The sequence below is a fragment of the Ostrea edulis genome, chromosome 5 (genome assembly GCF_947568905.1).
Source record: "Ostrea edulis chromosome 5, xbOstEdul1.1, whole genome shotgun sequence".
Classification (NCBI taxonomy): Eukaryota; Metazoa; Mollusca; class Bivalvia; order Ostreida; family Ostreidae; genus Ostrea; species Ostrea edulis.
The window spans coordinates 37,039,092-37,057,333 of NC_079168.1; the positions used below are offsets into that span (position 1 = coordinate 37,039,092).

The following is an 18,242-nucleotide window of genomic DNA, read 5'->3' on the forward strand; positions in this document are numbered from 1 at the left end:
TAGCAGAAGAATAATTCGTACCGTCAAGTAGAACCCCGGATCACCATATTTTCTGGTTATTTACAGATAACTATAAGATAATGTTGCACACGGGTGACCCCTGGTCATCTTCTGATTTCATAAAGGAAAATCATGTAATTATGGATTATATTTTACGATACTACAGCAGTGTCAACGTGAAATGTTTAGCTCACTTGAGTCAAAGAATACAGATGATCTTTTTAATCACTTGTCATTTATAAACTGTCGTAATTTCAATCTACTGTGCATATTGTCACCAAACCATATGCAAGTGTTGTCCAAATATGTGTTCAGTTATGAGATTGATCACTGTTCGTTATCTTCACCTTTCATGGTCCATGGGTATTTTATCTAAGCCATATCTGTTTTCACTTTGTAAGAATTGTTGCAAATAGAAATTAAAACATATATAAGGTGTGTTTGTAAGATATGTGTAAGAGAAGTATGAATTTCGAACATAGCACGAGGTTCATCATATGGTCACTCTACCTGTTACTTGGGTGTCTATTTGAAATAGAAGTAGAAATATAAACAAATTTGATCTAAGGTCATCCATACACTAAAATGTCATTTACCTCAGGACAGCTTTCTATGATGTGAAATTATACAATAAATACCCTCACATAACCATTGTATCTATAGGTGACCAAAGATTTTTTTTATATGGCTATTACATATATAGGTAACCAGAGGGAACCCTTACATGACCGTTACATCAATGGGTGACCAGAGGGAACCTTTATATGACCATTACGTGAATGAATGGCCTGCGGTAACCCTTATATGACAATTGCATCAATGGGTGGCCAGAGGTAACCCATCTATGACCAATACATCAATGGGTGGCCAGAGGTAACCCTTTCATGACCATTATATCATGGGTGACTATAGGTAAACGTTGTATGACCACACCAATGAGTGACCAGAGGTAACCTTAAGATGACCATTGCAACAATGGGTGATCAGAGGTAACCCCTTTAATCATTGCTTCTATGGGTGACCAGAGGTATCCAGTGGTTACTCTTATATGACTATTTTATCTATAGGCGACTAGAAGTAACCCTTCAATGAACAATACAACAATGGGTGATCAAACGTACTCTAACATCAATGGGTGACCAAAAGTAACCCTGACATGAGCATTAGAGAAAGGGGTGACCAGGGGGAATATGATCGCTGCATCTCAGGTGACCATGGGTAACTTTTGTAGAACCATAACATCAACCGGTTGGGAACAATTGCCCTATATCGAGACGGTCCCTCTTAAGCATATTTTTGCTAGAGTATATGCAATGATCAAGTTGATTCATCTGTAAGCATTGGAACAAAACAATCGCCAGGAAAAGAAATATATAATGATGATAATAATAGTACTAAACATAGGAAAACACAGAAAAGTGGAAAATTCTAATTATAGGATTCATAACAGAATGTAAATTGGAGCATGTCATTCTGCCAAAAGAATAATAATGCAATATAGAAAGTAGGTACATTACCACGTTCTCTAATAGAGAAGAGTTTCACTCGCATTTCTCATTATGTGCATTTATTTCTACTACTTTCGTATGACCTCGGGTCCTATTTAAGCGTACGAATTGTCCTTCTGCTTTCATGGATGTGATTATTTCCTGTTTCTTATAATTAAGATGTATATCATTATTTTAACGGAAACCCTTTTATGTCCCTATTGACCAAATAAAGTTTTCAAACTAATACGTGACGTATTTATATAGAAATAGCATTTACTTTTAAAGCATTGCGTGTGATTCACCTAACTCTTGGTTTACCAAACACTCATACTAATCCCCACGCAAATTTTATCTTATCTTGTTTTATTTTCACCCTATTTCTAGCAAAATCTGTCAAATTCTGGGTCTAACCAATGTACGCTTTCTCTCACTCGACGACATGCTGCACTGTTTACCTTCTGTGCGCATGTCACTGATGACCGCAACGAAAAGACTGAATGTTTTTTGTATGCGCTGTCAACAGGTTTTAATTTCTTGCGTTAAAACAAGAATTTTCAACTTTAGAAATGTTCATACCTTCAACTATGCAATAAAATTTGAGAAAGCTTTGGGATAATTGTCATTCCATGATTTTTGTGCAAAATGAACCGTAGTGTCTCTTGCATTTGTCGTTGTAACGTTATTCTTTAGATTTGACAATATTGCGTCACTTTTGTCATTGTGACGTTTAGATTGTAATTTGGATATTTCATTTGCTATTGAGACGTTTACCTTGTTACTGTGGTGTTCCTATGACTTGTAGTTTGACAATGTGGTGTTCCTTTGTCCTAGGTACGTTTACTTTTTGTGCATGTCTTGAATGAAGCTTACATTTATGTACAAGGACCCAGGTCACGGTGGTACAATGGAGATGATCCTGACTATCATGTCATCGCTAAAAAAGATAAGCTGGCTAGAAAAATCATATGAACGGCAACGAACGACTAACTCTTACGTCACTATTGTTCTTGTAGGTATGCAAATAATATAGAATGGTGATAGTAAATCATTTTATTGTGTTATATTTTTAGATTGATCCAAAACGCGAAAAGCATTCAACAATTCCATTTATCTACCTATGTGCAACGATGTGGCATGAATCAGAACTAGAAATGAAAACACTTTTGAGGTCCATTTTCAGGTAATGGAAGTGAGAAATGTCCAAGTTATCTAAGAATATATCATATAGAGGCTCCTTTGAACGTGAAATTCACTGAATAACACTATAAAATATAATCTATATAATGAGTTTTTCCCTAGAGAAATTACTAAGTTTAAAGTAGATTTCCATGACTTGTAAATCAACTACAGACATGATGTTATGTACAGGTAACTTGGAACCATGTATTCGTATGCGTGCCAATATTACATGCAATCCTAGTGAAATATAAGCTGAAAAATAACTTGTTTGTTTCTACTCCATTCATTTTCAAAATACCTTACTTTGGTTTATAATCATTATTATATTTCATATTATTTGCTACCGATTGTTGAGTTTGCATACGAAATCAAAGGAGATACATTGGATTATTAAGCAGGAGGACATGATGCCTTATAACACTGTATACAATACTGCTTTGTGTTTAATTTTTATTGCAATTCTGACGGTTCTTTTTGGAGTTTAATAGAACGATTTTAATCTTGCCATTTCAATGCCTTCTTTAAGGTTAGAGGTTTTTTTTCATAATTTAAGAGCTTGTCTACCATGCAAACATGAAAAAGAAGAAAATGGTGATAATCAATATCATTTCTACTCAGTTATGTCGTTTGATTATATGGTTGGAATATGTGTATTTTGTATTTACATGCATTCTAATACCGGATATCGGAACTAGAGAATTTTGGAACTCTTCAGAAAAAGAAGCTACGAAAATTATGCGTCACTTGGGCAACTCTTGTATACCAATATTAATGATTGCTAAAGACGACTTATTTCTGATGCAAAAATATCTGCCTGGTTTGAATGTTATTTTTCAGAATGTTGCAAGTGAATACCCTAGTACCTGGAACATGAGTTATTGGATTAAATTTCTGATGTTTCGTAACGGAGATAAAACAAAAAAAGTTAATAAAGTGAAAGGAACTTAATAAATTTTCTTTAGGCACGTGTGGGGATATTTACTGAATTAGATATACTTTCTCGAGTCATTAAAGCAACCGACCACTATGAAATCATATAAATAATCACAATTAATGTATGCATTCATCTCCAGACACGTACATGCAGCAACATGTAGCCCCCCCTTTTTTTTTTGAGTTTACGATTTTGGGGTTTGAGCTAAGATTTCTTTTACAAATATAACGGCACCTTTTTTCTCCGTTTGCTTCCCACCCCCAACTTTCAAAATCGACGCTAAACTGTGCCTGAACTGACTATATCAGATACTAATTGTAAATAACTAAGTGCTTGTCTTCTGAAAGTTGCGCAAGTTAACGCAGATAACGTGATCTCATTGGGCATACTAACTATAAAAACCGCGACGGAATCGGAGATGAAATAATGGTTCCGATATTCCGTATTAGCCTTTGAACACAATAAACATCCTAAGATATTAGGTTTTGTTTTCAAACTGCAAATCATTTTTGAAGAGATATGAAGACTTTGTGTCATAAGATATTTCCCCTTTAAACCTCTTTTGAACAAATCTTGTTTGGAATCATTGATGTCCATATAGAAATTACATGGAATCTGTATTTTAGCATTGTTCAAACTGTTTAATATATTGTATTATATTGTCGATTTTCAAATAGGTGTTGCTGCAGACGTAATGTCTAAATCATTTAAAACTTAACGATCAAAACCAGGTATTTAAAACAAAACCTTAAAAATCAATTTTGGTCCTTTGGCCATTAGTCAGCAATACAATTTTAAAAATTAACAAATCGCATTTCAAAAGCATTTTGAATTCTCTTTTAAAGGATTGATTTTTATGCTTTAAAAATTATTACATTTTTGATAAACGATTCCAAAAATCTCTATGACAAATTGGATGACTACAACTTCTCCATCATCAACTCCCCATAGTTATGTAGCAATATCCCATTATCACCTGGATATGGTGTTTATATCTCTCAAGTGATTCGATACGCAAGAGCTTGTTCTGCGTATGACGAGTGTTTAAATCGAAGCAGGCTACTGACAAACAAGATGATGTTACAAGGGTTCAATAATCTCCTTTAAAGTCCGAATTTCGTAAATGATGTGGTCGTTATAACGCTCTAGTGGGCCAATACGATCTGTGATTGGGTCAAATGCTATTCGACATGTTTCATACTATTGTTTGGCCGTTCTTTACACCCTAATTTTTAATACGGATTACTCCGTTTACCTAATCAAGATATAGGGCTCACGGCGAGTGTTACCGGTCGACAGATATATTTCCCCTTCTAGACACCTGATTTTACCTCTTGTAAATATGAGAAGATTCCATTCTCAATAAATGATTAATACGTTCCCATGTGCTATTTCTTGATATATTAATATCTATAGAAGAGTATAACAAATTGTATTTGATTAACATGATGCAGTTTGTACATATTTTCAATTTTTTATTCATGTATAGGTTGAATAAGCATCAGTTCATTATGACAGTAAAGCAATGTTACATGCAAATAAAAAGGATTCGAAAGGAAGCAAACGAACACCTTTATCAATTCGAAGGTACTTTTATAGCCATTTAGATTTTGTAACATACAAAAAGTCAGAGACATGCATAATTCGCGAGCAAAATAGAGCCTCAGTTCGTTCTTTACATATTGATTTTGACAACGTATCACTATATTTACCTTATCAAGATGGAGGGCTCACAGCAAATGTAATTTTTTAACAAGGGATGCTTATAAGTTACTCTTCCTAAGTTCATAGGTATCTGATTCCACCGCTGGTTTTTCCAGGGGATCGTGTTTGCCTTGTTCTCAAATTTCCGATTCCTAATAGGATTTATGAGATTAATCACTGTTCGTTATCTTCACTTTTTTTATGAAAGATGTTCGTTCTTGAGTTCTTATAGGTTTAACAAAGTTTTTAAAAATCGTTTACCATCATAGATCAAATCTGGAAAAATTTTTTTTATTAATGACAACATAATTATAGAAGAATGGTCATCTAGGAAAAACTGAATCACTTTTATGATTTTCTCTTTTATAGTGCTTTGCAATCGCAATTTATTTTCAAAGATAAAATTTAAACTTCTAGAAAAAAAAACAACAAAGAAATATCTACATAATCACCATTAACTAATAGATATTTATCATATCTTTTTAGATAAGGTTCGGTAATAAAAAGTAAATATTTGGCAAGCTTCACGAAAGGCGAAGATAACCAACCGTTAACAATCTTATAACTCCTATAAGCAATACAAAATAGATAGTTGGGCAAACACGGACCCCTGGACACACCAGAGGTGGGATCAGGTGCCTAGAAGGAGTAAGCATCCCCTATATGAATTATGGGTTATTGCTATTTTACATAAGTTGGGATATACGATATTAGTAATACAAGTTTCCTAGAGAGTCTGTTTTGGAATTGTATAACATTTAGTAAGATATATTTTATATGTAAAAGTAACTAACATTGTAAATGCAAAAAAGTCACACTTGATATCAAAAGAGATATTTTGAAAAGTCCTATATTTCAGTTTGTTGAATTAGGTTATATGATAATTTTAGATTCAATGCTGTGCATCACAGTAAGGGTAACTTAAAGATTGACGCAGATCAAGAAGGTCAAAATCCATGCAAACTGACTTATTACATAAGAAATACTTAGACGCAGATTTTCCCCTCGAGCTTGTAATTCGTCACATAAGGAAATTTTGTTTCTTTCTTTTTCTTTTTACTTCTCGAGAATTTTTCACTTATTTTAAAACTTCACAAGCTGTAGGTAAAGTCCTACAGATTCAGACCTACGCTCTCAGAGCCGTACGTGTATCATCCTCATAATGTCAGTGGTCCTGAGTTCTACGATCCCGAGTGAACACAGGGTGCCTAACATTGTGAGGATATACCTATACATGTACATGTAACAGTGAGGAATCTTTATCGTGCCAACAACTTCCGTCACAAGAGGTGGTGATCTCACCCGAAAGACTTCTCACTCTCATTATATGCCAAACGTATAGCGACGGAACAGCCACTTCCAACTTTGTTAAAGTATTATTCGTGACACGACCAAGGTACGAACAAGATTTGAACACCTGACCTCCCAGTCACGAAGAAAACTTTCAAACTACTGAGCCATACGTAGATAATGAAAATAGTTTACACTTTTAATGCAGACAAAAATATCCTTTGAAATAAAATGTACATCAATGTTTAGGTGTAACAAACATGACAGAGTCGTGGTGATTATTTCAAATCACAGATATTGTTAATCACGAACAGGATCAGCAAAGGCGATCCACACATTAATGAACTCCTTAATGAAAACGATAAAATTTACAATATTTTGATTTTAAAAAGATGTTAAAATATTTGCACATAATTTCTATAATTCTTGAATATATACATGTAATCCGAAAAAATAATCATGGGAGATTTTTGTTGTCTTTTCAGCTCACATATTTTTTGATGACGCATTCAAAGAAAATAAAGAGAAAAATCCTCCTGAGGATGGTAAAAAAAATAAAAAAAAGTTTAAGCAAAAACCTGGAAAGGATACCAACGAGTATGTCAGTCAGTTCATTAAATGTGTCGAAGATACGGCAAGGTAATCTTATAAACAGCCTAAAAAATTTAATTATAGGTTGGTAAACTTTTCTCACGTACCGAAACATTTGGTTCCCGGGCGAAGCGAGGGACTAAATCGAGTGACGAGAAAAAAGTTTGACAACATGCTTAGGATATGTTTCACATGAGTAATGGAACTCTATCAGTCTTTGTATATTTTTAAACGTATTAACCATTTTTATCACACACACCATCCTTTAATCAATATCATCGGTAATTATCCTGTTTGGAGCTTCTTTGTACTGGCTGAGTTGGACAACTGGTATTCTCATGGTGTAGTAGTTTTCAAGGATAATTAGTTTTTTCTGCACATTCGAAATATCTTCATCCATATTTCAAGACTACATCTTTTGAGATGGATGTAGATAGAAAAAAAGACACTTTAGTTTTATGGACATTGATGAGGATTTGTTTTCGGACATGATAAAAACTTAAAACTTCCATGCGTTTTCCAGAAATTATTTGTGAAAATGATCCTTAAGGACATAGGATAATCTCCAACAAATTTACTATATTATTTGCAATACATTTTCCAAAACTATTTTTAAATGTGTTTATATTTCTAAAAACCATATTAACGACAAAATTTTCCTATGAAACATTAAATTGAATGGACGAACAAAAAGGGGACACTCCCTAACTCCATTAACTACATTTTAGCAGGCATTTTTACTAATAATTTTGTTTTATACCAATTAAATGGCAACAACGTGAATCATTGATATTTTTTCGTTTGATAATCATAGATACCATTTCATGGTTTCCCAACCGTGAAACTTGGACTTTTGGTGTGTCAAGCAATTTTGTCTAGGCGTTTGTTGGAGGTGTGAAACATGTACTATCGTTAACACACAAACGAAACAACCGATTTGCCTTGGACCTTATCAGACACCAGTATGCATAAACAGGAATCCAAATCTAATATACCACAATAGGTCTCCTATGTAAACTAGGGGGTCTACCTTTAGTTAGCGAAAGTTTAGTACTCAAATATCAAAGTATATATTCATCATCGATTATTTTGTTGAATGAATAATTTACTGTATCAAGAAACCAAATGTATTCAAATAAGAAAATAATTTTGTACAATATTAAGTTTTCATCCTACATCAATGTATTAAAATTGTACTATAGCAACATATAGAATCAGATAAATTTTTCAAAGTGAAGCAATCTCTATCGTTCATGGGTGTATAGTTATAGTAAACCTTTATAGTAAACCTTTATAGTAAACCTTTAATTCAAACACTTTAATTTCTTGTAAATAATGTTCCACATACTGGTGAAATTAAATGAAACTGTTGAAAAGAAAATCAAACTGGCATTCTTATGCACCACTTTTAAATGAAAATAGGGACGTGTGTTAAACGTGATGTACAGGCAATATTTTCATCATCAAATGTTGAAAACCTCAACTAAACCTTGAATCATTGAATCTGTAAAAACAATAATGTGAACAAAGTTACATCGCCAGTTTTTGTTATGAAAATCTATTAACGCTTAGATACACAACGTTCCATGTACAGTAAGAACATAACATTTACACAGCAAGACTTTAAAGCTAACAATACTGGTACATTTCATTCAGGTCATTTTATCGAATTAAAACATTTCCTGTCGCTAAAACATATAAGACACCATATGGTGGAAGACTGGAATGGGATTTACTAGTTCCAGATGTAAAAGACCTGAAATCCAGTGGTACAGGAACTTCAGGATCTCATCAAATTCTGGAAAATTTGACCACTCCTTGCAAACTTATTCTCCATCTCAAAGACAAATTTCTGATCCGTAATAAGAAGAGATGGAGTCAGGTAAGAATTACCATTACTTAACTGAGATATAGCATAGTAGGCAGTTCGATAATGTACAGAATATATATATATATATATATATGTATATATATATATATATATATATATATATATATATATAATTATTTGAACAATTGAACTACAATTTAGCATAATATTTTTACAAAATATGTGGGAATTATAGACAATTACCAAACTCTACCGGTTAACGTTATTATGATGTCATAAAGGACTCGTTTAATTGACGTCATAATAAAGATGTTGCTAAACAATTTTTGTATACATATTTGAACTGCCTGATGAACCATGTAGACATGGAGAAAGCGCTAGCAGTAAATGATTGTTTTTTAAGGAATGTGTCATTCTGATTTTCAATATTTATTTACAACTGTGCCGAATCAACTTCTAATATATATATATATATATATATATATATATATATATATATATAAAGTCAAAAAATAAAATCCAGTACTCAAACTTTTATCTATAGCGCTTTCGCCCTGCGGGCTCGTCATTGTTTAAATATCTACTGACGAGCCCGCAGGGCGAAAGCGCTATAGATAAAAGTTTGAGTACTGGATTTTATTTTTTGACTTTATTCTACCCCGATACCAAGAAAGAAGAATTTATTGAATATATATATATATATATATATATATATATAGGTAAAAAAGATACACGAAGACGTTTAGTAAAGCTTTAACGTCTTTGTGCATCTTTTATTATTTTTTTCCTATACTTTTACCGATCATTGCGAAAAGTAATTTTATATATATATATATATATATATATATATATATATATATATATATGATCTCCCGTGGTTTTTTTGGCTGTATATGATTATTATCCAACGAGTTGTATGTTTTCTATTCCTGAGCCTTGGGTATTATACACATATTTTGAAGAATTTAACAACACCTGTGCCATACCCATCATTTTCTACAATTTTTGTGATTTCTGTCACCCTGATCTAGTTCCTATGCACATTACCTCACGCGTTTTGGGATACGAATAATTTATGGTATCGCATTTGATCAGTGATATCCACTGGGTGGCAGATGAAAGTTCTTTTGGTTCTGAAAATGTGGGTAAGGGTATACACCAAAGTCAAATTATGACAGACTAATGAAAAATCATATTTCCCTTTTATGTCAATACTTGTATTTCATATTGGTGTAGTTAATAAATAATGACCCTAAATTATATGTAATTCATACATACTGGTGCTGGTGTACAAAACATGCTTTGAGCAGGTGCCCCTTTCTTGCTTTCATTTTCTCTCATTTGGGCTAATCCGCACCACCTCCACACCATCACAGTATCGAGCGAGAGGATTTACAGTCTGAGCGCAATCAAGAACCCTGTATGCTCTTCTTAAAAATCTACCTTTCATATAAAGCAATTCATCTTCCCTCTGAGCTACAGACCTTTTGCTGGACAATGCATGTCTTCATCGGATTTTCTTCAGCAACTGACTACGTGTCTTAGTTTCGTATTTACACCCATCTATAGGCTAGGGATCATGGTAACATGGTGACCGGTCGACAGGAGATGCTTACTCCTCCTAGGCACCTGACCCCACCTCTGGTGTGTTCAGAGGTCCGTGTTTGTCCAACTATCTATATTGTTTTGCTTATGGGAGTTATGAGATTGATCACTGTTCGTTGTCTTCACCTTTCCTGTTGCATATCAACATTTTTATTAAGCACTCAGCTACATTTGACATGTATCCTAAAATGATTGTATACATTTTTACACATGTAATATTACTTCAAATATGGGGTATTTACATTTTAATGAAAGTTGACAGGGTCTATAGTGCGAAGCTGTCCCCTGCTACATGGATAAAAGGGTGAATTTGTGAAATAGATGTACACATACATACTTACCTACCTACCTATCTACATGTATCTATCTATCTATCTATCTATATACAAGTTTATATCGAAATATGTCGAGCACTCTAGAAGATTATATCGGAGATTTATCCCACTATATATATATATATATATATATATATATATTATACCTCAGTATGAGAATTCTATGCAACGCGAAATCTGATTGGTTTGGACGGTCACATGCCAGGGATAACAAAACTTCATATCTCCCTCTCAAACATCATATTTCCCTATCATATTTACCGCTTGGGCAGCCTCGTGCATTTTCCATAAATTTAACGTCAAAGACGACGAAATGTATTGTGACGTCACAATAAGTCCGAGTCATTCTACTTCCATAGTTCGTAAGGCACAAAATATGCAGGTCTTTGATACACAGTTAAATTGCTTGGTTTGGGTTGATACACATATCACAACGCCCGAGGGGAATATGATTTTTCTTGGGTGAATAAATCTTCATATCTCCCGAACATTCATGCAATAAATTGTTTATTATACCGAAACAAAGCAAGACCACAAAATTGCATTTGAGATTGGAGTCCGCTCATCTATACATTGTACATTTATGTAGCTGAGATTGCCCTAACGGTAACACCGCGCCTCAACGAATTAGAAGGTACAAACAACGAAATACAGTGATATGATAACCAGCAATAAATGTATAATATACAACACCCGTTGCCTAGAAGTGTCGAAAGTAGTATAACCCCTCCCGATAGGGAGTTCAACTGAGTGCACTTTTTATGCAAATGAGGTCAAGTAAGGGCGGCTTTTGATTGGTCAAGCGGTGTTGGGGTCAACGGAGTGGTTCAATATCTAGGACGGGGTTAACTGGCGGACCCCAGCAGGGGTTGTAGGCCGGGTGTCGGGTTAATAGGCTGGCCTATTGCCGCTGGTCTAATTTTAGCTCTATTATGCGCTACTTTCGCTTTGAGTTCCTGGAAAAGGGTGAGTTCCTGGGGGCGATTTCAAGGTCGCAATGTGAATTATGACCTTCGCGCAAATATAAATATGTTGCGTGATTTGATACGAAATTGAAATATATTATTTGACAAGAAAAATTTTCACGTATACGGCTTATGTATTAGGTTAGACGGCAACTTTACTTAATAACACCTATCAATATAACGACAACATATAGACATGATGTAAGATGTACGTCGTGACGTACTTTTTCGTTGTGATCTCATAGGGTGCGAAGTGCACAGATAGTTGTTTTTATATACTATAAAACTGTTCTGCTATATCCATAATAGAGTTGAGGTCCAAAGTACTTTTAGAGTAAAAATGAATTATTTTCAAATATATAGCGTAAAACTATATGGAATCCGGGTTAGAATAAGTCCTCACTTCCCCTTGCTTGTCGTTAGAGGCGACTAAATGAGGCGGTCTTTCGGATGAGATCGCAAAAACCGAGGTCCCGTGTCACAGCAGGTGTGGCACGATAAAGATCCCTCCCTGCTCAAAGGCCGTAAGCGACGAGCATAGGCCTAAATTTTGCAGTCCTTCACGGGCAGTAATGACGTCTCCTTATGAGTGAATCATTCTCGAGTTCAACAATAAAAAAAAATCAATCAATCACATAAGATTCAATACAAAATAAAGGCCTAATGCAGAAAGATCTGACTCAAACCCCACACTATAGTGAACATATGCATAAACTCTTTGCATGACCGAATAGCTGACCTCATTGTTTACAAAATACCAGCGTTTCCGAGAAGTCAAAACGAAAGTGTCTGAGTTCATTGTTTACGCAATACCCTGCGTTTCCGAGAAATGAAACCTGACGCCTATCTATTTTCTGTCAGCTGTTAGACGAGGTCAGTAAATTATGTGTAAATTTGTTCATTGAATAAATGTGTAAACTTTCAACCATTGTTCTTCTTTATTTGAAAATTTAACAAAAAGGAATATTAACACACGCTATCACCCCAGATTTCCCCCCACCTATCCAACTTGTACTCCCCGTGACAATGCGAATTGTGTATTGCGTTTATATACTTATTGTGACGTCATAGAAAAGCAGGTTTTTCCACAACGTCATATAGAATGTTCCAGTCCTAGCTCGGCCACAATTAACGTCATATAGAATGTTCCACAACGTCAATAACCTGGACTCTAAATTAATTAGATTATAACATTTGTTTTAATAAACAGAGCCATTTAATCATGCGTTTTTTATTGATAACAATGTGAATTTAAAGGATTTTAAAGGATTAAAACAACAATAAAACACGGCTCAGGCCTCGTCGTCATAGCGATCTCGACTTTAGTGTTATCGATTTTTTCTACCCATTGTTGCGTCATAGCTCCGCACGCGCTCCTATCTCATAGCGCTCTCCCAAGTTCATACTGTCCTAGCCCGGCAGTCTTAGCACGCGCACCCCTAGCCCGCTCTCGAGTGCGTTCTAAAACTTGACCTTTTGACCTCAAAAGTGCACTCAGTTGAACCCCCTATCGGGACGGGTTATACTACTGTCGGTGGTCTCTTCCCAGGTACATTATATCTGGGTTCTCTCTTCCACCAACAAAAAACTGGGCGCCACTATATAACTGAAAAATTGTTGAATGTGGCGAAAAACATCAAAACAATCATCTTTCATTTGACATATGGAAATTCAATAGTATTTACGTTACATAATACGATCAATCAAACAGTATGATGTACACAAAACGCATCATGAAGAATAAACTTTTACACTTACTATCATGTACAGTCACTGTTTTTATAAACCGTAATGGAGTTGCCATAGATACTATTAGGTGGCAGGGGATAGTTTCTTTGGTTTTGAAACATGTGGATAGGGGGTATACACCAAAGTCAGATTATGACAGACTAATGAAAAATCATATTTCCCTTTTATGTCAATACTTGTATTTCATATTAGTGTAGTTAATAAAGTATGACCCTAAATTACATGTAATCTATAAATACTGGTGCTGGTGCACAAAACATGCTCTGAGCAGGTTCCCCTTTTTTGCTTTGCTTTTCCCTCATTTGGGCTAATCCGCACCACCCCCACACCATCACAGTACCAAACATGGGGATTTAGACACTGTCGCACAATCAAGAACCCTATCTGCCCTTCTCAAAAATCTACCTCTCATTTGGGGCAATCCACCTTCCCTCACCACTAACAAAACCGCTCAGTACATTCTATGCAACTCCCGGAAGTATTGATTTCTACCCCTGCGCGCATGCCCCAAATGACGTATTTGTTTACAAACACAATAATGACAACACATGTACACAGTATGCAATCAGCTGCTAGCTGACCGCCGCGCCGCGCCTGAGCCGGGTTGGAAATAGTTAATGCAATGTTACTGTTGATTGATTGCTTTGGCAAAATAAAATAGGTTAAATAAAACTTTTGTTTATTTTGGAACTTTGTCAAATAGATATAAATGGGTATAGAATGATTTGTACAACTTCAGTCACAGTGCTGAGCTGAGCTGTACATTGCATTGCAAAGCTCTGCACTGGAATACATTTCATGATTTCTGAAATGGAGGATTTTAAGATTTTACCTTTTAAATCTATAAATGAAAAGAAAGTTAAAGCAACAAGAAAACGGTCAGAGATTGACATAATATGTGGGGATTATTTTCCACCTGAAGGACACTGTGCCATTTTGATTTGTGAAGAGCAATTAGATGACGAGTTGATGAAGTCATACTTATATTTTGGGGGATCAAGGCATACAGAGGAGTCTACATGGTGTCTGGGATCAAGCCCATTTATTATTTCATATGTTATCTCTGAAAATGATGTTGTTATTAGTGATATTAAAAGATGCGACACATTTGGTGCATCATTTCCATCATTGGCCTCTTCGTCTGTAATTGTTGGATCCAATGATACAATACATGTATGGGGAGGAATGGATACATCATCTATGAGAGTTTTGCATGACTTATATCTTCTCAAACGGAAAGGTGCAAAGTTTGAGGTTATCCTTGCACAAGACAGTAAAGATGAGAGGAATGTAACTAAAATCAAACAAACTGGGGATGTTCCACTCGGCAGATTCGGGCATTCTCTTACAAAATTACATGATCAGTCAGCAATATTACATGGGGGAATTACACTGCCCTTTCGTGAAGCAGCAGAACTTGCACCCCCATTTCAACAAACATGTGATGATGTAAAATTCTATTTACTTAATTTAGATTCATTGAGCTGGTCCATAATTAATGTTCCAGATGTCCATAGCAGAGCATTTCATACTGCAACATATGATCAAAAAATGAAATGTATATACATAATTGGAGGAGTGACATATCAGGAATGTACCCCAAGGTCACGCCTGCCAGTTCATGATGTACTGGTTTTGAGAATCCCTGATAAAAATAACATCACTTTGGACAGGATCATATTTCAGTCACCACCCAATATTGAAAACCTTGGGCTGTCATATCACAGTGCCTGTCTAGAAGATGGTAAAGTGATAATTGTTGGAGGTTTTACACAAATAGGACAGTTTCAAGCAGATGAAAAACCTGACCTTAATCCCTGTGTATTGCTTGTGGATTTAAATTTCAAATCCATATTATCTGTTGATATTGGTTCAGACAACTTAACAGCTGGGAATTCATTGCTTTGTTTATCAAGTGACTGTTTTCTCTCATGTGGTGGTGTAATTAAAAGCTACTTTGTTTATACAACAAAGGCTATGAAACCTAGTCCTTGTGACCTTCAAACAAAATGTCGTATTGACAATTCACCAGAGATATCCCCAATTTCGTGGATCCAATGTGAGGGGACATGTAAAAGGTGGCTCCACCAATTTTGCATTGGACTTTTGAACAAGGACTTACCAAAAGGAAAATACAATTGTCCAGACTGTAAAACTAGTAATGTCAGTAGAAAGAGGAAATCAAGGAAATAGATGCTAAACAGTTTAATATATATGTGTGCATATTATAGCAAACATGTTTTGCAGACATGCCATAATCATATATATTGCAGTAGATCATTTGTACAATTTCAATAAGATTTTTGTAAATGACATGACCTCATATTATGACCTTCTTGTAAACATATGCTGCATTTTTTCTTTATGCTGGTTTTACTTGCAAGCCTCACCAGTTCTGGGCTGCTATAAAGCCAGTGACCCCAAAGCACATCTCGAAGCCCCCCATAAGTATCCCCTTTCCTGGCCAAATTCTTCCTAAAATGCCTAAAGATTTTGTTTCCACATTCATTACCCTCCCCACTCAACCCCCCCCCCCCCCACAGTTCCAGCACCATTTTCATCTTCAATTAGTTCCTGAACATGCTCAATAACTTTGTGTATGTAATTAGGCCATTTAGCATAACTGAAATTTTCAAGAAGTGCATGTCCAAAGGAAACTGCAGTCTGTTTGTACATTTTTGTTTCTTCGGGATACTGAGTTTTGGGGTCACTGGCTCTATACACGTTTCTCATGAATCGAAACTTTGAGAGCAGATCTGACAGATAATTTCTCCTGTCGCCACCATCAACCAAACACAAAATACTTTGCTCATTGTCAGGGTTAAATAGTGACCTCGAGTAATTACCTGGCATCATCAATTGCGGATTAATGCCGATTGTTTTTTTTCAGGCAATTATCAAATGTAACTTCAGCATTCTTAATGATTAACTGAATGTCTTCAGTAGCATCCCATGTATTAACATGTGCTATTTCTCTTATGATGAGTTTTTTGAAAAATGACCCACAATTAATGTCAGCATGGGTTGCATCTAAGCATTTCTGACTAGCATCAGTTTGGAGAAGAGGAACAGTTTTCACCCCTTTTGACAATTTGTCAAGTGCAGATTTGGATAAATTATCTGGGTTTGCTTTGACATAATTAGCTATTTCTGTAGTATCAGCAACTGTCCTTGAAATACTAAATGAACCCAGCTGAGATTGAGCCGTCTCTCTAGTAGCATAGCACAAGGTACACAGATAGGATGAGCCACTTCCTGCCAATCCCCCATATGATCTGTCTATTTTTTCATCTATCATGGAATTAAAAAAAATAAAAAAATAAATAAATTGTGCCTTCTCCAGCCATTTTGGTTTTGAACTCTTAAAATTTTGTTTTTCATGAAAAATCTTTCCTGTTCAATTATTTGAAGACACAATATGCTGGAGGCTTTGTTATTTTCATCGCAAATTGCCTCTAATACAGGCCTGTTAGTTCTCGATGAATTTGGCTTTTCTTCTTAAAAAAAAATAAGTTCCACATGCTCTCCCAAAACTGCTTCAATTCTGAACACACAAAAAGAAAATCTAAAAGCTTTGTCAGGAAAGAACCTATCCCCTGTTTCCTTGTGCACTGCTACATCACCTAATCCATCAGCCCCATCCTTTATATATGTTTTTAGGATAAGTGTGGGGTCAAGAGGATCAATACTTTTGGCCTCCAAACCTTTAATGATATCTGACTCTAACTCCTGCAGTGTTTTTGCAATAGCATCCGGGTAACTCCATCTGACCCCCTTAATATTGGGGGTTGGTATTTCAGGTACAGCTTTGTAAAAATCACATAAAATATCATATGGTTCAAAGGAAATATATCCACTCTGGGGCAATATTGAACTAATAGGTTTGGCTGGGGTATGGTAAAAAGTATTGAAATACTCTTGACCCTCCAGCGAGTATCGAGCTGATGCTGACATATACTGACATTCAATAGAATCCAATGTATGGGGAGGCTGAAAAGGATTGAAATTGCTCTTTTGTTTCAAGAATTCATATTGAGAGCGATATTGCGTCTTGCTCTGTAAAGTATCTATTCTTAAAACCAGACATTCATGTGCAGTAAGAGATATTGACCTTTCACTTCTCCACACAGAGTCAATGACCTTTGACCTTGGATCATTAATGTCAGATAAATGGTCAGATAGCATGAAAAAAAGAACATCTCCAATATTTTCATATTTCTTCCTGCAGAATTCATGGACAGACTGTAATACTGGTTTTTTTACCTTTTCTGTCTCAAATATTTAGGTCTACAATCAAAAATTGGAAGTTTTGCAAGACCTTCCCCTCTAGCTTGATTTGATTTTGGGTGCAAAACTTTCTTAGAGTATTTGCCAAATTTGCATTGAGCTTCATGTTTCAGTATCTCATTCAAATACAGTACTTCTCTGCATTCAGTGTAAACACATGACACATGGAGAGTTTCATACATAAGAAGCAAATGACCACTCAATTTAGAGATGCCATCAATGTCTGTAACTGTCCGACACACAGGGCAAACACTAGCTATATGTAGCCAAGCAATAATACAG

At 35.3% G+C, this 18,242-nt stretch overlaps 1 protein-coding gene across 3 annotated transcripts in view; it reads left to right on the forward strand.

Moving 5' to 3' along the window:
- Positions 1-18,242, forward strand: part of LOC125649522 (chitin synthase chs-2-like) — a 102,609-nt gene that overhangs the window by 15,778 nt on the left and 68,589 nt on the right. For all 3 annotated transcript variants that reach the window (XR_007360726.2, XM_048877091.2, XM_048877092.2), the window contains exons 6-9: positions 2,561-2,670; positions 5,093-5,190; positions 7,083-7,236; positions 8,845-9,070. Coding sequence is in view for 2 of the 3 variants with exons in the window: in XM_048877091.2 (XP_048733048.1) it covers positions 2,561-2,670; positions 5,093-5,190; positions 7,083-7,236; positions 8,845-9,070 (588 nt within the window). In the remaining variant the exon portion in view is untranslated. The remainder of the gene's footprint in view (positions 1-2,560; positions 2,671-5,092; positions 5,191-7,082; positions 7,237-8,844; positions 9,071-18,242) is intronic.